The 21,103-nt window shown below is 32.3% G+C and overlaps 2 protein-coding genes across 4 annotated transcripts; both read right to left on the bottom strand.

Moving 5' to 3' along the window:
• Positions 1-1,125: 1,125 nt before the first annotated feature.
• LOC149545332 (putative pectate lyase 18) lies at positions 1,126-3,158 on the bottom strand. Of its 2 annotated transcripts, none has more exons than XM_089793937.1 (5): positions 2,992-3,158; positions 1,932-2,562; positions 1,667-1,770; positions 1,420-1,558; positions 1,126-1,332 (listed from the first exon to the last, which is right to left on the bottom strand). In XM_089793937.1, exons 1-5 carry the CDS (start codon positions 3,156-3,158, stop codon positions 1,126-1,128), a joined length of 1,248 nt encoding a protein of 415 aa, XP_089650063.1. The 2 variants fall into 2 exon arrangements, with proteins under 2 accessions (XP_089650063.1, XP_089650064.1); XM_089793938.1 differs by having other exon boundaries at positions 1,126-1,304; positions 1,365-1,558; positions 2,992-3,023.
• A 15,324-nt stretch (positions 3,159-18,482) lies between these two features.
• Positions 18,483-20,515, bottom strand: LOC149545333 (putative pectate lyase 18). Of its 2 annotated transcripts, none has more exons than XM_089793939.1 (5): positions 20,349-20,515; positions 19,289-19,919; positions 19,024-19,127; positions 18,777-18,915; positions 18,483-18,689 (listed from the first exon to the last, which is right to left on the bottom strand). In XM_089793939.1, the coding sequence occupies exons 1-5, from the start codon at positions 20,513-20,515 to the stop codon at positions 18,483-18,485; spliced, it is 1,248 nt and encodes a 415-aa protein (XP_089650065.1). The 2 variants fall into 2 exon arrangements, with proteins under 2 accessions (XP_089650065.1, XP_089650066.1); XM_089793940.1 differs by having other exon boundaries at positions 18,483-18,661; positions 18,722-18,915; positions 20,349-20,380.
• Between the last annotated feature and the right edge of the window lie 588 nt (positions 20,516-21,103).

Here is a 21,103-nt window from a genome sequence, read left to right on the forward strand (position 1 = left end):
CATAAAAGAAAATCATATAAACCAAGTGAACCTCGTGAATGAAGACACGAACACTTCACCAACCCAACTATTCAAATCAATACTAAGAAGAACCACAAGGATTGCTGAGAAAATCTATAGAGCATTATTTTGACCAAGCCAAGATGCTCTTTCATCAATCTTTAAACATTTACGATTCAAAATAGTTTCACCAATGATAGTCTTATTTTTGAGATGGTTCACAATTTTTTCTTTAAAAACAAAAAATTCATATCAATGCAACTAGCAAAGCAAAATAATTTCCAGATATGTAGAGCAATAACCATACCCTAATAGCTCCTATTTATTTAGAAGAAGAAATAAATATTTAACAACAAATAATTATTCAATCATTTGAGAGAACTTTTCAAAAAGATGATTGTCAAACTCATGATGTCCTACTTTTAATTCAAGTGACACCCAACAAAAGAAAAATGAAGAGTTTGTTCGTAGCATTGTGTGGGAATTTTTTTTTTTAATCAAATATAGCCTGTACTTATTTTTTGTTGACACCTTTTATATCATAGAGTGCAACATACCAATCTTTGTATAAATAGATTGTCTTATTTGGAAGAAATTTAGCAATGAGATTTATTTGTAGGATCATTTTCACTCTATTCCATTTTTACCAAGCATCATATTTGAGGCCCTAGATGTTATGTGAATAAAACTAAATCAATTTTCTATAATAAATGATTTTTTTTAAGAATACAGAGAAACTATTGATACTTCTTTGAGTAATATTTGGTGTGAATAAATAGCATGTCAAAATCAATCTATATGAACCTCAATCTAATCTGTGAACACAAATTGAGCTAATCTCAATCTTTATATTGCACTTCTTATAAGGCATACTCAAGAAATACATTGAAATTCAGTGACAATCAAGATAATATAAATATAAATGTTATTGGCTTGACGTTCCACGACAATTCTTCAATTTTGAGAATAACATTACTGATATATTCAAATTTATTAAAAGATGACTCGAGACTCTCCAAAAACAAAACTAAAATAACTAACATGCCTCGCTTCGTCCTCTCATGCTTGGCAAGCTATAGAATTAAGGGATTCCTAACAATTTGTCTATAATGCATATGTTTTGGTCTAACAGCTCGAGCCCTTTCTACAGTTGAGAACACCTGAAGCTGCAGTGATTGAGCCCACAACAGATGACGGTCTTGCCGCCATACTCGAAGCCTTTGCATAGCTTGAAGATGCTCTAGCTCCTGATGCTGTAAAGAATGCCCCATTCAACATCAGATCTCCCAGTGATCTCCAATTCCCTTCTGTTGAATCTTGGTGCTTTGTCACCTGCACATTTCCCATTACCATACTTATTCTACATCCATTGAACACCAAAGAACATATATGAGACATCAGTTGCAAATGGACTTTTACCTCCTTGTGGAATCGATTGTCAGGGGCTAGGAATCTGTTTCCTTCACTGTTAATGGTGGGGTTCGCACTTCCGCCAATGGCGTACATTTCCCAGTGAGTGTAATCATTGTTCACCACATGGAAATTTCCATGTCGACACCTGCATCACAACGTATACATCTTATAGTGAAATGAAAATTAAAGAAATAAACTTGAGTGAGCTAATGTCTTGTGTTCCTCATGCAAGGATTGATACGGAATTCTATACCTGGGCATACGCTGAACAAGTCCTTCTCCAAAATGGTTGAATGCAACTGTTACTTGCATTTTGACGTCTTCGGTATGCGCGTCGCTATGTCCAAGGAGCATCACCTACAGAAAACGAATATGCCCATAAATACCAATACTCTTTATGTGTCTCCTAATAGGCTTCTAGTAACTTTTTAAAGCATGCCCATAAATATAATCATGAAACCTTTTTAAAAGAAAAGCTAAATTAATGGCAGACTAAATAAACCGGCAGTTTTGAGCACCTTGTCATGGTGAGTGAAAAAGTTGTTTGAAATTGTGATAGCAGTGGAGCCCATGATGGCATCGATCAGTCCATCTGTACATCTTGACAATGAACAGTGGTCGACCCAAATTGCGGTTGATCCAAAGATGTTAATCCCATCTCCATCACTCATAGTTCTATACCCATAATGTGTGGGCGAGCTCCTCACATTTGTATTTCCCGTAGGTTTGCAGTCATGGATATGAATTCCATGAATAATGATGTTATTCACGTACTGTATTGTAATGCAAGCTCCATTTGCTATATGAACATTCGCTCCTCTGCCGTCAATAGTCTTGTAGCTGTTCATGATCAGCTCCTCCTTTAGCTGAATCAGCATGTCTCTTTGAAAAATAATCCAGAGAGGCTCGGTTTGGATGACAGCGTGGCGCAGAGTGCCAGGCTTAGGATTGACGGGGTCATCGTCACTGGGATCGGTAACGACATAAAACCGCCCGTTCTTACCTCCAATGGCGTTTTTGCCAAATCCAATTGCGCAGTCAGCCAGTCTCTTTCTGTTGTTAACCCAATCGGAATCACAGCGCCAACAGTCGTCAATTGGGTTCCCTGTTCCGCACGAGCTCAGCTTTCTTCTCGAACTATTTAAACTCCTGCGCAGCAGTTCTTTAAATTGTTAAATAATCTCAACTCAACTGTATGCAACTGTCGATATATGCTGGCAATAAAACAACGCTAGAACGTCGAAGCCTTCTTAATTGAACTGACTTAGATAACCTTTCTGCAGTATCATGTTCATCTTAGAATTAATGTATCTGAACAAAGACAATCGTTAACAGCTAATGATATGGGGAATAGAATTTTCATCTATAGCTATTGACAGCTGCGTACCAACTACTGTCACAAGAATGGTATTATAGGTATTACGGTAAGGCAAGCACCAAGCAAGAGCATAAGAATAAGTAGAGAATGATTGACACACACAGTCATATGCATTGCATATCAATGTATTGAATGTGATGAGCTATTTAATTAAATTCTCTAAACTTTCTAGACCCTCTCAAAGACAACATGCTTATTACCTTTGCACCATTTGAACAACAAGCTCCGGCTTCTCAACATGATATTTAACGCTATTGTCAGCCTTGGTCGTGTTGAAAGGAGTTCTTATTGATTCCGTCATTGCTAACATGAATAGAAAGGAAGCAAACAAAAGAAGCAATGGCTTTAAGGCTTCACTGGAGGCCATTTTCGATAAGAAGATGAAACTCGCAATGGTTGTATGAAATGCTATGGCATTGGGCTCTCTTATATAGACAACGAGCGTCTGTGAAGTCTGTTTCTGTTTCTGTTTGCGAACCGTTGAAAATGTTGTTGTATGCACGTTAATACAGTGCGATTATTACGGTCGTAATGCACATGACTAGCAACTATTGATTTTCTTAACTAATGTGATAAAGCACTTGTTGAATGTGTCTTCGCATGTTTATTCCAACTTTTTCCTGAGTAGATATAATTCTCAAAATCTCTTTGAAAAACACAGATATAAGAAGTGAAAGTTTCAAGGATGTACTTGAGCTGTCACCATATTTCATGATTTTCTCACACGCTCGTATTCACCACATCAATAGGTGAATGTTTGTAAAGATTTCCGACCAAACGTTTGAAAATGTTTGTCGTTTCGGTCAATTTCAGTTTCACATTCAAAAGTCACATATTTGTGTTCCGTAATTTGCACGGGGATTGAAGAATAAATATCGACTCCTGTTGTTACCAAGCTTCCCACGCTCTCACGGTTCTTTTTCTCTCGGGACAAAATAAGATACGCTGTCAACTAAGGATGCGAGGATGTCATATAGACGTCACATGCAAAGATAACTAATAAGATGTTCTAAATTGGGAACTTCATGCATGCAATGATAACTAATAAGATGTTCTATATTCGGAACTTCATATGATGTGGAAGGCGATGGCAACTTCATATGATTGATGTGGAAGGCGATGGCAATGGCTGTAATATAGGGAAAATATATGGGTAGATGATTTATTAAAATCAAACTTTATGCATGATTAGAATCATAGAATTTTCGTTGAAGTGAAATTAATTAAGAGTTTTGTTATATAAACTAGTTTATGTATATAAGTAGAGAGTTATCTATTGTAGTTAGATTATCAAAACAGGCGCTTCAAGAAGGATAACTCTCCCTTTATATATATAAGCTAGTAGCAGCACACAATTAATAACTTTATTTGTTTAAATATATACTCTCTCTTTTTTCACTTTAATTAATTATTAGAATAAATCATTTTAATTATTAATAAATATTAAAATAAAATTTTGCATAATGCATTTGGATAATTAATTTTGAACGACTTAATTAAAAAGTCAATTTTTTAAAGGGTCAGTATCAAATTTTATATTTATTGGTATAAAATTTGATGATTATGCATACAAATAGCTCAATTTTATACATTTTATTATTAGTTTTGATGATTGTGCATAGATAATATAGCATGTAACATATCAATCAATGAGAGCATAAATTTGATACATAATATTGTTGTTCACAAAGCTCAAATAGATGAAAATGAAAAATATGTGTCCATGACTTGAACAGTGAAAATAACTTATTCATGTTGTTGTTCATAAAACTTACATAGATGAAATAGGAAATATAAGCCCAAGTAGAAGTATTTAGATGGAGTATAGGAAATATGAGAAGAAACTAAAGAAAGAACATTTCTCCATGATGATGCAGCTGCATCACATATTCCTCAATGATAAGGATGGTGTTGCGACCTTTATTAGAGCAATGATCACGGTAGAGTTCTTTCATCATTTCTAGAAATGCATCCGTTTTTGCAAATGTGTCATAAATAACTTTTGCAACATCCACCATTTCCGTTATTTTTAGTTCATCAACACTATCAATTAACAATGAACCATTCTCCAAGGCTTTGATTAGGTGTGAGCACGATTTCTGGATTATTCTTTTACATTTATCTAAATCGATCTCACAGAAATTATTTGAGGTCACAAAAGCAGCACGACTCGTAACAATGATATTTGATGCTCCAATAGAAAATCCATAGCTCAAATGATATGCTACAAACTTTTAAACAATTATCAACATAAATATATATAAAACCGTTATAAGATACAATCAAATATGGAACACACAAATCAAATTTAGCACTTATACTTAAATATAGACCAAATAAAGTCAATAGAAATATATTTTATTTTTAATAATATTATTATTTTATTGTACCATATTTGAAAAATTTAAGTTCACTAATTTTAAAAATATGAAACAAAAGAAAATTAATATTGGAGGATAATTAGAATAAGTAAATTATATTCATTGGTTTTTTCTTTGAAATTTTGTAATGAATATTTTAATTTAATAGTTTAAATTAAAAAAAAGTTGTCCATAATATTATCATCGAACATTAAGAAACATTGTAGCAAAAGTAAATATAAATTGTAAACATAAACTGATATTACTCAATGAATCAATCTACAATTATTACTTAAAAAATCACTACAATTAGTTAAGATATAATTATTACTTAATACATCACTACAATTAATTAAGATCTATAAAAATTAAATATCACAAAAAGAGTTTGGGTTTCTCAAAATAGAATAAATTAAAATCAAGAAAGTTATTTATATCATTTTTCATTGTATAATAGAGACTTTTTTAAAACATGGAATATAGTAGGGAGTGTTACAAACAAAATACTAATGTGTCCAAAAAGACTTTTATGGACATAACATTTAAGAATAACATATCACGTCAACTATCTTCAAGGCACTTAAGTCTATTTTCTTCATCTTTGCGCTTGAAATTTGTCTACCCTTTTTCATTTTCTCATAATGATCATACGTAAAAGGAGGCATCATTCTCAAACACTAGAGATATTTTACATGTGAAACTACCACAAATGTCAATCCCTGCTCTTTCTCTTGATCCTACATCAATTGTCGCTTTGGGAAGAGTCAATCCCTGAGATTTGTGAATGGTCAATGCCCATGCCAACCTCAATGGAAATTGAACTGTTGTACCATTTTGTATTCGTGGTATTGGAATTATCTTTGGATTATGATCTTCGAATGGTAGTCCTGAATAACCATCAAACTCAACCATCACATATGCTGGAGGCTTAAGCAGAGCATTTCCTTTCTTGTAGATATTTTTTTGAATGTATCCAAGAGCCCCATTTATAGGACCTACCTCTATCCATAGATTTGAAGTTAGCATGACCCTTCAATCGTTACAGATTAACAACTCCAAATCAAGCTCATCATTTTAACAGTAATCTATTGGATTGATAGAAGCTACTTTCGATGCAACACAAGGTGCAATCGGATGCTTCAATGAATGTAGCATTTTTTTTATTACGAGCATGAACATTTTCATTTTTTGAGAACAAATGAAAAACATTATCAAATTAAACAATTGTTGCGACATCTATGTTGATAGGGACCCTTGACACCAGCAACCTCAAATCATCAATTTGTGAGTTTCCATCTCTTAGATTCATCAAAAGTTGTCAAAATCTTTGTCGCTCAATATCTTCCCCATCTTGTCTGAATATCTTATCTAGTGTGACCAGGGTCTTGAATTCCTGACCTAGAAACTTTTCCTGTTTATTACTGTCATATGCTGCTCTATCATTGATAGGAGGTAGCTGGCCAAAATCTCCCACCGATATTATAGATGCACCTGAAATACAATTGAGGAAAAAATATATTTTAAAAACTATGTATTTATTCATGTATTTGATTCAAATAATGTATATTTCACATGAGTAAGATATTCATGATGTAGAAATGGAATATTTACCTCCAAAGCTTATGTGTGCAGATTGTGGGAATGCTTGTCGCAGTCATAAATCTATATTTTCCAACATTTTTTGACCAATGAATCTCATTTCATCAATCAAAATATATTTTAAATGTGGAATTTCTTCTCAAAAACTTGTGAGCCTTGCTCCTTCTAGTTGAGAACAATCTCTTACTGTTACCTTCTATTTTGAATCAATTGTAGAAGCTCTTGTATTGAATGTTGCAACTCCTATTAGGAAAAGTAATAGAAGGGGAGAATGGGAGGGCATTACCGCATTTTGAAGAGATTGACTAATGGAACCAATTAAATATGACTTTCCTGTTCTTGATGTGCCTTGAATTATCATTAACAATAGTTCTTCATTTTGATTACTGTGGTAGTGTGTCATGTCATGTTGACTGCCTTTTTTGTTTCTCACCAAAGGTCATGTAGTTTATGCATCGAGGAATTTCATCATAGACAAGACACCCATGATTCTTCATGTTACTTATGAAATTGATTGCTCTGGTAGTGTACTCTTCTTCTTGATAATCAACAGACCAATTTGTTTGTCTATCAATGTCTCTTCTCCCGAACATGTCTATTTCTGAGCATCGTATATTTTGACCCTGGTGCAACCTAGATATAATCTCCCATTCATATTCTGTAGTATTTCTCTAAACATGTTCATTGTCTTCAATTTCAACACCAACTTGGTAGGGTCGAAGGACATGTCATTCTTCACCACCCCGTAACTGAGATCCACTACTCCACATTATACATTATTGAGTCAACTGGAGCTATATATCTTGTGTGCAATTACATGAATTTCAAATTTTAACTCTATATCAGTAACACAACTAATCTTCATACCCCTTCCATCCCACTTAGCAAGGGTTTTCTTTTACAGTTCCACCCGATTCAGGGCATTGGTGGTTCTTGCCTTGGCCAACATCGGAAGCCCTGTGATCCGATGAATCATTTTCTTCATTATCAAGACAACTTTCTCCAGTGTAAGAAATTTTATATTTAGCCCCATCATTTTGTAGTAATTATATATATTTTTTAAATATTCATTGGGATGAAATAATTACTTGCAAACCATCTTTCCCTTTTATTCTTAGGCATCCACCCTCCTTAGAAATTGTGTATCACTTCGCACAATTTAACATTTCTTCATAGTCACGGTCCAAATCCACCTTTGCAAGTTGTCTTGTGTTTTTAAGGCATATATGTTGTTGAAAATTGACGAATGCCTACAACTCAAGGTAAGAAAAAAATAAGTACATTAATTAATGTCACATTACATGAATATATATAAATATTTATTAATGTGCATGTATATTTTGTTGATGAGGATAATTTCTAGGGTTCCATACATGAACAATGGAATGAAAAATATCTTTTACGGCTTCTTCTTTCCTCCTCATTTGACCAGTCAATTTTATCCACATCAGGTGCTCCTTCGATCCATATGAATCCATGCACATGCAGGGACCCCCTATATTTCCGTTCATATCTACATAAAAAGTGCTTGACATTCATTCCCTTTTCTAGAACCTCTTTTCTAAACATTGAGCATCTTAAGTCCATATAGTGTACGACTATGTGAGGATAGTTCTAAGTTTTCAAAATACATTTAACCAATACGTGAAATTAGTAAAGAGTGCCAACACAATGGGGTTTTATAAAGAAAACAAAAATGATCATAAGAATTTCACTACATTTATTTTGTGTTGTTGTAGTGGACTACAATATTTTAAAAAAAATATAAATAATGCTCATTTGTATACACATAATTCGAAATTTTTTTATGTAAGAGCTTGCAAATCTTGTTCTCATGGAATGAGGGTTGTTTAAGGTCCTTTTACCTTTTCTATCTCAAACTCAAATGGGTCGATGTTATTTTGAAAATATGTACATCTAATCAATAGGCATGCATGCATTAGATCTTGGAAAAGGAATTGAAAAAGTATAGCTTGAGAATAGTTTGTGTGAAGGGAATTAGAATTTCTTTTTAAATGATTCACAGAGGCTCGGTCTGGATGACAACGTGGCAAAGAGTGTCAGGCGTAGGATTAACTAGGTCATCACCATTACCTCCAATGGAACTTTGTAAAAATAATATTGTGATATTGTGAAAATAATAGTAAATTATGAGAATTAAAAAATTCTCTTGTGTATTAATTAAATTATTTTTGAAGGGTTAGTTGTGTCAAATTGTAGCATGCACACCCAATTTAATAGTAAAGAGAGTCAAAAGTGAATGGCTATTTATCCACATGATCTGTAATGGCAACTTTTGTATAAATTTCAAATTATCTTGAATTTACTTATCTAATGAAGTTTTGAATAATAAATAATTTTGTAACACTTACCATTGTACTTAATGAGATGAAGCCATTAATTATATTAAAAATTCTATTCTTTATGTAAAATGAATTTTGTATAAATATCATCTACAAAAGTTCAAATATGAAAATTTGATAAGATTTATAAGCCATTATTATTTAAATATATACAAACCCTCATTTTATTAAATTATTAACTTGCAAAACTATATTTAATCATGCATAATTAAGACAACTTCCATGAAAAATATAAGAATATATAATGAAAATAGATTTCAACATAATGCATAGGTACACGATCCTTACAGAATAATAAAAAGAAAGTAAAATATTTCCTTTACCTGATATCACATAATTAGATAATTATATAATGATATGTAGCTTATAATATTATTTATAGGAACTCTCAAGATTTATTTTCCTCAAGTACATTACATATAAGAACATTTTTTATATTTCTTTCACAAACAACCATAACAAATTAGGCATCTTTTATAATTTTAATTTTTTATATTTTTCTTATATGCAAATATAAATTTTCAATTAAATGTTTTATAGTAGTATTGGAAGAATGTTTCTTGTTTGACTTATTCTATAAAATGAGGTAAACCAAAACCACCCTCTCTGTGAATGAAAACACATCAAAATCAAATTAAACCTAGGTTTAAAGATTTAAAAATGTCTCTAAAATTGAGCTTACAATTCCTTTGATAGTTGTGGGTTATAATGATGGTTGTATAGATAATAAGGAAGTACAGTATTTGAAAAAGTGAAATTCTGCCCCAAACAATTCTTAAGAGAAGTACATTTATGCCAAATCGATAGTCTAAAAGATTTTGAAGCAAGTTTATAGTGATTAAATGTTGTGTTACACATAGATTCTACCCTATCTACTTCATTTCCATTCCATGTGAGAATAGTAAGCACTATGGAGATTTTATGTTAGTGTAAATATCATAAAAGATAAATCAATATATTAATCTTGCTTCACATTTCATGTGGAGATCATCTCTCAATTAGATTTATGAGATATTTAAGTGTGAACTAACTCTCCACAATATTTATAAGTTTAATATATTACTTTTAATTAAAATTTATTGTAAATACTTACATCACCTTCTAATACGTAAGGTACTATAATAGGTTTTCTTATCGATATTTTATATTCTTATCTTAACCCTCATCCATAATATTAGATTTTTATATAAATGAAAAGTCAAAATAAAAAAATTTAATGAGCATATGTGATATTTTTTCCAATATTATATGTACTATAATTGAAGATGTCGGTACTAGTTTTGCTAGTAAATTATTTGTGCAATAATATATTAATCATAATCCAAAAACATCTTACAATGTATATAGAAATATACTACTGATCTTAAATTAAATAAAATCTAACTTTGGTGTTTTAAGTTACAAATATTCTTTTTGATGAGTATAATTTTCTTCTTATTGTTTTTGGATTATACCTATCAACTTTGATAACTTGAGTTTGGGAAGTTATCATGAGATTTGAAAAACTAAGTAGCATGGTGATGTTAGATTATGTTGTTGACTCTTGATTAATTATGAAATCCTTCCCTTGGTTCTTATAAATGTATTATATTAAAATCGATATTATTATATCACAAGTGGTATAAAATTTAGCTTCACAAATATCCTAAACCTTGCAATTTTAGGTAGCATGTTGCATAATATCAATCTATATTGGTAAAAGTTTTTGGAAAAAAATACTATTTTGGAATTTATTGTGATTAGCATATTGAAGTTCCAATCTATAACTTGTTAAAGCTATTAGTAAATTCTATCTACTAGTGAGTTATAAAATATGTTATATTCATATATAATAAAAATTATGATGAAATTTAGAAGAAGAAGAAAATATTGTCCTGTAATAAACTATGAATTGTAAGATTTTTCAAAAAGCATCTCCTAGAGCTCTTGTTTCAATGCTTTCCTAATAACTTAATGTAATTTACTACATCTTTTGTATAGATTAGTTTTCTACATACATAGATACAATCTTAATATGGGGTTTTTGATTTGTTTTCAAACTATCAATTTTTGCATGAATTGTGTATCTAGCGTTTAGTTGTCTATTTTGATAAAAAATATATATATATAATGATACTATTGTGATACTATCATTTGATTTATATAATTTCTTTTTTATAGATTAAAAGTAGTATTATATCAATAAATATGTGAATAGTACATTAGAAAATACTAGAAAATGTGTGTTTGCATGTTCATGTATGATAAAGACTCAAAATTGAAAAAAATATGTTCGAATGGTTATTTTATAAAGGCGATCAATGAAACAAACTATTGTCTACAAGTAAAAAATTATCATCAATAAGTAAATTTTTTTCTTTCATAGTTAGGAGTTCAAATTATTCATAAGCTCATTTGTAGGGTTGGTGATTTTCGATGGAGCGATAGGTGATTATCAAGTGCACATAGCACCTAATTGAATCCAATGACAGATTTTGGTGTATTAAACTATTCTTTGTTTATATTTAAAAGTTACCACAATTTATATGGCATGTTACCAACATGTAATTTGTTTGAAAAATCTTACAATTCATAGTTTATTACAGGACAATATTTTTTTCTTCTTCTAAATTTCATCATAATTTTTATTATATATGAATATGACATATTTTATAACTCACTAGTAGATAGAATTTACTAATAGCTTTAACAATTTATAGATTGGAACTTCAATATGCTAATCACAATAAATTCCAAAATAGTGTTTTTCCCAAAAACTTTTACCAATATAGATTGATATTATGCAACATGCTACCTAAAATTGCAAGGTTTAGGATATTTGTGAAGCTAAATTTTATACCACTTGTGATATAATAATATCGATTTTAATATAATACATTTATAAGAACCAAGGGAAGAATTTCATAATTAATCAAGAGTCAACAACATAATCTAACATCACCATGCTACTTAGTTTTTCAAATCTCATGATAACTTCCCAAACTCAAGTTATCTCATGTTGTCACCTATTAGAGTGAAGATAGGCACATGCAGATACATTGAATGACACATCTATTATTTTTTCAACTTCCACTGCCATGTTTGTATTTTTCATGCTTATTTTTTCTTAAATTTTGCGCACAAAAAATGGAAAAGATTGCTGGGAAAAAAAATCATAAGCAATAAAAATTTAGAAACAAAAAAATAAAATTTAGTTAAATAGAAAAAATGCTTCAAAATATAGGATAAATGATTTTTTTTTAAGCTTGCACATTTTTCAAGATTCAACAAATAGGGAGAAAACTAATTAAAATCTATAGTCTCCTATCCTCAAGGTAGGGACTAAGAAATATATATTATGAAGATTGATGAATGTGCTCAAAAAGGGACAATTACATTGAGAGCTACCACTAAAAGAAAGATGCCCAAAAAGCATCGATATCTTGACTTGTGCCTGCTAGTTGCTCAAAAAGATTTAATGGCTTTTCATAATTATTAAATGATTTTCAACTCACATGGTTGTTGAAAATGATAAACGGTCAAACCCACAGCTCCCAAGAACCATCTACATGCAAACACCTCTTACTGGAGAGAGAGAAAAAAGGCTATGGAGGCTTGAATAGCTAGATCCGTAGATGAGACATTCTTGATGAGGAAAAAAGTAGATTGCTATAAAAAATGAATTATCTCAAGTTCATGTTTACAATGAGAGATCATCCTTATAAAGGAGATCAAAACCCAAAAAGGTAAGGTAAAACTCTTTAGGGTATTTAATAATTATTAAATACAGTAAGAGTATTTAATCTATGTATTTATTAACTTGAAAAAAGGGGAGTATTATTAATTTTCCTTTTTTCAAGATTTTAACTTAGGAAAGCAATAAATTTGTTTGACATGAAACACATGGTGCTAACAAAGTTTTCACTAAATAGTATTTTAAATAAAAATAATATAATATTACATGTTGTGCGTGAGATGATATGTTAGGAATTTCAATGATATGTTAGGAATTTCAAATATAAGAAGTGTATCTTTTGTTCTCTCATTTTAACCCCTAATGTACATCATTGAAAAAAAAAAATTAGGAATTTCAAAGTAGATTTGAAGCCATGTATTGAATAACTTTATCATAACTATATTTAATTTCTCATCTAAGATAACTCTTTTTTAATTATTCAAAATGAAAAGAGCCCAGCTCATGTCCCCATTTGTTTCAATATTTCCATGTTCTAATGATATACTATGACATTCTATTATTTATTAGACTACATTCACATACATTCGTCCATGCTTCTTATATTCTATGTCATTTATTTTGGATCATCTCTATAATATTCAGGACAAATTTTGCATTCCTTAAATCTAACTCCAGATTCTAATTTTTACATTCAAAAGATAATTGCTTATTAATTTAAAAACTAGAGGAGTATTATTAATTTTCCATATTTTTTTAATATTTATTCACTGAAATGATATATGACATATTAAAAAAAAAAAAAAATTATAGGTTGTACATTAGATGATGATATGTTATAAATGTTAAACAAACAATGAGTATTTTTTTGATGCTCATTTAAACCCTTAATATACATCGTTTGAAAAGGTAATAGTTCTTTGAAAGTAGATTTGAAGCACTATAATCTTTTCTATTGTCATGTCTTGAGTAAATTTTATCACAACACTATATATAATTTCTCATCAAAGATTATTCTCTGTTAATTATTGAAAAGGAAAAGAGCCCAGGGAAGGTCCCCTTTTAGCTCCATATTTTCTTGTAATTATGATATACTGTGGCATTCCGATTATTTACTAGGCTAGGTTCACATACATTCATCCGTGATTCCTATATTCTCCATCTTTTAATTTGGATCGTGGTTATAGTATCCAAGACCAATTTTTGCATTCCTTGAATCTAATTCAAAAATCAAATTTTACATTTAAAATCTAACTCCTACCTTTTTTTATTACCATTGGTAGGTTACTTTGCAATATTTATGTAATGATCTATCTAGTTGTGGTATTCTAAGACAGTAAGGTTTCAATTAATGAAAATTTAAAGAAATCATTGAATAATGCTTTACATTTATGATGAACATACAAATATTTTGATTTCACACATTATATAGAATTCAAGTATTACATTACAATCAATACTCATGAATCTTTATAACGATTAGAATACTCTTCTATTTAAAAGAGTTGGCACGATATGGTTAAAAAAAGAAAAAAGAAAATGCAATTTACAATATGATAAATAAGTTATAAGGTTATCTATTAAGAGTGTATGCTATTATAAGTGAAATCTCTACATTTTATCAAAGATTATCTTAGTCATCGTCTTAAGAATTATACGATTTTATATTTGTACATTTTACATTTTTAAACAAAACTCATTTAGGCACTGCATTATTCCCAACCTTCAATTTTTTTAAATGTAAATGAATTTTTGCAGCATTAATCAAGTTTATTGATGTATTTCAGATATGAGAGGTGTATTATTCACACATTTTTTGAAGTCACGAGAAATGGGTGGAGCATCTTGACGTCAAAAGAAACTAAAATATGTGATAAGCTTTGATTCATTGTGTTGATCGTGCTTAGCAAGTTAGAGAGTTAGAACACCCACGTTAACAATGATGGAAGGCATAGAGGGATGCCCCACGCTTGAAGCTTTGGCATACTTTGACAACCCCATGCCACCTGATTCCTTGAAGACTGCCCCAATTAACATCATAACTCCGCATTGAATTATATTGTGTAGTACAAATTGTGATAGAATTATATCGACTAACACACAATAAAAACTCACGGGATCGACATCTAATTGTAAACTGCAATATTCCCTAATAAAGAATTTTGGATATGATTTTTCATACACTTAGTTCACCAATATGTTGAACTCACATGGGAACAAATGTGCGTGGAGAGAATTTCTCAAAATCTCATGGAGAAGCATGAATGAATTTCAGTAGTTGTTTCATAGTGCAATCTCTAATCTTGTCTAGTTTTCCATCGTGTCTCATGATTCATAGTACTGCAAGTGTTTAGAATCTCAACAAGTGTAAGAATTTGACAATGGCACAAGAAAACATATCAGTTAGGTTTCTGCAACTGATCTCATCAATTAATTAGAATTTTATCAGTTTTTGGTTTCATATTATAAGGGCACAGTAAAAAATTTAATGATCACAAGGGCATGACAACATTTATAGCTCTCTATGCCCTCATTTGAACAATGGAAAGAGTTGGTAAAAACATTCATTAGTGTTACATATTCACCACAATCCCTACAACTATCTGAGAATTCAAAGTTTCAACATTGACCAGAGTTTCTAAAAATATTCAATGGTGGTACAACTCACTGAAGAAGAGCAACATTTCATAGTCCTAGAGAAAGGGGAATTTGTAATCAACCTAGGTGATAAAAAAATAGACCAATTTAACTTGATTATGGCTTGTTTCTTTCTAAAAATATATTCTATGATATATTTTTGTAAAATTTCCTATGAACTCTACCCACTTTTTGTGGTTTGGATTATTTATATGCAAGATCTTGGGGTATGTCACTTAGCAGGGTTGAGTGAGTTTTATTGATTTAATATCTAGATTTTGGAATGTTTACCTAATCTGATGAGAGTTCTACATGAATTTGTAATCAACAACTACACAAATTTAACTGGGTTTTGGCTTGTTTCTCTCTAGAAACATCTGCTATTATATATTTTTATAAAATTTCTTGTGAACTCTACCCATTTTTCATGGTTTACAATATTTTTGTTTAGGATCTTGAGATAATTCACTTAGCACAGGTTGAGTGACTTTCATTGTTTTATTATTTGGATTGTGGAATATGTATGTAGTTGGCCCTTTTTTTCTATTGTGAGATAATATGTAATAACCACCTTAAAAGAGATCCCTCTAACTATATAAACAAATACATGTTTAGAAGGAAATATAAAGACATACACGTTTACAAGGAAAAGAGAAAAAACATTTTGCATATGTACCTCTTCTCACCCCTTGAAGAAAATCACAGAGCAAGGGCATGTAGATCGCAAGGGCATGACATGACAACGAAACTGCAGAGAAAGGGCATGACACGAAAATGAAATTGCAGAGAAAGGGCAAATAATGACAATGAAATCGCAAAGAAAGGGCATGGTAATGAAATGTAAAGATCACAAGGACACAACAACAAAATGCACCAATCACAAGGGCATGACAACATTCACAACTATGCACCCTCATTTGGAGCTCTCCACCTCTTTCGCGTGCATCTCTCCATAACCAAAACAAATGGAAAATTATTTATGTCATGATTTTTTTTTTGCTTATGCTCGTAGGGGTGTCGCAAGTGCGATGCCAATATTGGTATTGCAATGTCATCGAGGAGAATTGCGAAAAAAAAGAGACATGAAAAACAACACAGATTACACCGCCATCACAAATTGTCATCGCAATTTGTCCCCAAATGTTGTAGTGATGTAGGAACTCATATCAAATGTGGGAGGCCTATCTCTCAAAGGAATGATCTAGTATAAACAATCGAGTGTTTCAAATGAGGTGGGCATGTAGAAATTCTTCTATTCTAAGGAAGCACCAATGCATATTCATGATGTTAGGTCTAAATCCATGAGGACGGAGGCTAAACCTACAAGCAAGAGGAAAATGGAAATGACACGCACTACCTATGGCTCTAAGAATAAGGGTAACCCTACCCCTTCCCATGTTTCTAATACCTTTTAAGGGATGCCTTCCCCAGAAATGAGCTTGGGTGGTGATATCACTTACCCTATAAGGAATGCAAAGAGGGGTGGGGGGAAGGTAGAGCGGCCCCCACGTGAAAGAGATGAAATTAATGATAGGATGAATAGGCTATAGAAGTCCCTTTAGAGATTTTTGATAACCAAGAGACCCTACACAGGAAATTCAAGGCCATTTCTGAGTATACCACTAAGATGATCTATTCGATGGCCACAAAATTGTATCTTCTATGAGTTGAAAATGAGGATAAGGACAAGAGAAAGGAAAATGATGTCACTCGCTCTCTCTATAGCTTCCTAGAGAATGGTTGGTTTAAAACCCTACTGGACTATGATCATTTTTTGTGAAGATGGATTGTTTTTATGATAATAAAAGGTATAGGATGAACTATTGGAGAAGGACTACTAGCTTGTCTCCAACCTATTGTAACCTGGGGTCAGCCGCCTTTACCTTGTCTACTTTTTAATGCACAAAAAACAATCACAAAAGTCACTCGGTGAACATAAAAGAAAATCATATAAACCAAGTGAACCTCGTGAATGAAGACACGAACACTTCACCAACCCAACTATTCAAATCAATACTAAGAAGAACCACAAGGATTGCTGAGAAAATCTATAGAGCATTATTTTGACCAAGCCAAGATGCTCTTTCATCAATCTTTAAACATTTACGATTCAAAATAGTTTCACCAATGATAGTCTTATTTTTGAGATGGTTCACAATTTTTTCTTTAAAAACAAAAAATTCATATCAATGCAACTAGCAAAGCAAAATAATTTCCAGATATGTAGAGCAATAACCATACCCTAATAGCTCCTATTTATTTAGAAGAAGAAATAAATATTTAACAACAAATAATTATTCAATCATTTGAGAGAACTTTTGAAAAAGATGATTGTCAAACTCATGATGTCCTACTTTTAATTCAAGTGACACCCAACAAAAGAAAAATGAAGAGTTTGTTCGTAGCATTGTGTGGGAATTTTTTTTTTTAATCAAATATAGCCTGTACTTATTTTTTGTTGACACCTTTTATATCATAGAGTGCAACATACCAATCTTTGTATAAATAGATTGTCTTATTTGGAAGAAATTTAGCAATGAGATTTATTTGTAGGATCATTTTCACTCTATTCCATTTTTACCAAGCATAATATTTGAGGCCCTAGATGTTATGTGAATAAAACTAAATCAATTTTCTATAATAAATGATTTTTTTTAAGAATACAGAGAAACTATTGATACTTCTTTGAGTAATATTTGGTGTGAATAAATAGCATGTCAAAATCAATCTATATGAACCTCAATCTAATCTGTGAACACAAATTGAGCTAATCTCAATCTTTATATTGCACTTCTTATAAGGCATACTCAAGAAATACATTGAAATTCAGTGACAATCAAGATAATATAAATATAAATGTTATTGGCTTGACGTTCCACGACAATTCTTCAATTTTGAGAATAACATTACTGATATATTCAAATTTATTAAAAGATGACTCGAGACTCTCCAAAAACAAAACAAAAATAACTAACATGCCTCGCTCCGTCCTCTCATGCTTGGCAAGCTATAGAATTAAGGGATTCCTAACAATTTGTCTATAATGCATATGTTTTGGTCTAACAGCTCGAGCCCTTTCTACAGTTGAGAACACCTGAAGCTGCAGTGATTGAGCCCACAACAGATGACGGTCTTGCCGCCATACTCGAAGCCTTTGCATAGCTTGAAGATGCTCTAGCTCCTGATGCTGTAAAGAATGCCCCATTCAACATCAGATCTCCCAGTGATCTCCAATTCCCTTCTGTTGAATCTTGGTGCTTTGTCACCTGCACATTTCCCATTACCATACTTATTCTACATCCATTGAACACCAAAGAACATATATGAGACATCAGTTGCAAATGGACTTTTACCTCCTTGTGGAATCGATTGTCAGGGGCTAGGAATCTGTTTCCTTCACTGTTAATGGTGGGGTTCGCACTTCCGCCAATGGCGTACATTTCCCAGTGAGTGTAATCATTGTTCACCACATGGAAATTTCCATGTCGACACCTGCATCACAACGTATACATCTTATAGTGAAATGAAAATTAAAGAAATAAACTTGAGTGAGCTAATGTCTTGTGTTCCTCATGCAAGGATTGATACGGAATTCTATACCTGGGCATACGCTGAACAAGTCCTTCTCCAAAATGGTTGAATGCAACTGTTACTTGCATTTTGACGTCTTCGGTATGCGCGTCGCTATGTCCAAGGAGCATCACCTACAGAAAACGAATATGCCCATAAATACCAATACTCTTTATGTGTCTCCTAATAGGCTTCTAGTAACTTTTTAAAGCATGCCCATAAATATAATCATGAAACCTTTTTAAAAGAAAAGCTAAATTAATGGCAGACTAAATAAACCGGCAGTTTTGAGCACCTTGTCATGGTGAGTGAAAAAGTTGTTTGAAATTGTGATAGCAGTGGAGCCCATGATGGCATCGATCAGTCCATCTGTACATCTTGACAATGAACAGTGGTCGACCCAAATTGCGGTTGATCCAAAGATGTTAATCCCATCTCCATCACTCATAGTTCTATACCCGTAATGTGTGGGCGAGCTCCTCACATTTGTATTTCCCGTAGGTTTGCAGTCATGGATATGAATTCCATGAATAATGATGTTATTCACGTACTGTATTGTAATGCAAGCTCCATTTGCTATATGAACATTCGCTCCTCTGCCGTCAATAGTCTTGTAGCTGTTCATGATCAGCTCCTCCTTTAGCTGAATCAGCATGTCTCTTTGAAAAATAATCCAGAGAGGCTCGGTTTGGATGACAGCGTGGCGCAGAGTGCCAGGCTTAGGATTGACGGGGTCATCGTCACTGGGATCGGTAACGACATAAAACCGCCCGTTCTTACCTCCAATGGCGTTTTTGCCAAATCCAATTGCGCAGTCAGCCAGTCTCTTTCTGTTGTTAACCCAATCGGAATCACAGCGCCAACAGTCGTCAATTGGGTTCCCTGTTCCGCACGAGCTCAGCTTTCTTCTCGAACTATTTAAACTCCTGCGCAGCAGTTCTTTAAATTGTTAAATAATCTCAACTCAACTGTATGCAACTGTCGATATATGCTGGCAATAAAACAACGCTAGAACGTCGAAGCCTTCTTAATTGAACTGACTTAGATAACCTTTCTGCAGTATCATGTTCATCTTAGAATTAATGTATCTGAACAAAGACAATCGTTAACAGCTAATGATATGGGGAATAGAATTTTCATCTATAGCTATTGACAGCTGCGTACCAACTACTGTCACAAGAATGGTATTATAGGTATTACGGTAAGGCAAGCACCAAGCAAGAGCATAAGAATAAGTAGAGAATGATTGACACACACAGTCATATGCATTGCATATCAATGTATTGAATGTGATGAGCTATTTAATTAAATTCTCTAAACTTTCTAGACCCTCTCAAAGACAACATGCTTATTACCTTTGCACCATTTGAACAACAAGCTCCGGCTTCTCAACATGATATTTAACGCTATTGTCAGCCTTGGTCGTGTTGAAAGGAGTTCTTATTGATTCCGTCATTGCTAACATGAATAGAAAGGAAGCAAACAAAAGAAGCAATGGCTTTAAGGCTTCACTGGAGGCCATTTTCGATAAGAAGATGAAACTCGCAATGGTTGTATGAAATGCTATGGCATTGGGCTCTCTTATATAGACAACGAGCGTCTGTGAAGTCTGTTTCTGTTTCTGTTTGCGAACCGTTGAAAATGTTGTTGTATGCACGTTAATACAGTGCGATTATTACGGTCGTAATGCACATGACTAGCAACTATTGATTTTCTTAACTAATGTGATAAAGCACTTGTTGAATGTGTCTTCGCATGTTTATTCCAACTTTTTCCTGAGTAGATATAATTCTCAAAATCTCTTTGAAAAACACAGATATAAGAAGTGAAAGTTTCAAGGATGTACTTGAGCTGTCACCATATTTCATGATTTTCTCACACGCTCGTATTCACCACATCAATAGGTGAATGTTTGTAAAGATTTCCGACCAAACGTTTGAAAATGTTTGTCGTTTCGGTCAATTTCAGTTTCACATTCAAAAGTCACATATTTGTGTTCCGTAATTTGCACGGGGATTGAAGAATAAATATCGACTCCTGTTGTTACCAAGCTTCCCACGCTCTCACGGTTCTTTTTCTCTCGGGACAAAATAAGATACGCTGTCAACTA

Source organism: Cupressus sempervirens, chromosome 7 (genome assembly GCF_028749045.1).
Source record: "Cupressus sempervirens isolate cs-2001-9-10 chromosome 7, ASM2874904v1, whole genome shotgun sequence".
Taxonomy (NCBI): Eukaryota; Viridiplantae; Streptophyta; class Pinopsida; order Cupressales; family Cupressaceae; genus Cupressus; species Cupressus sempervirens.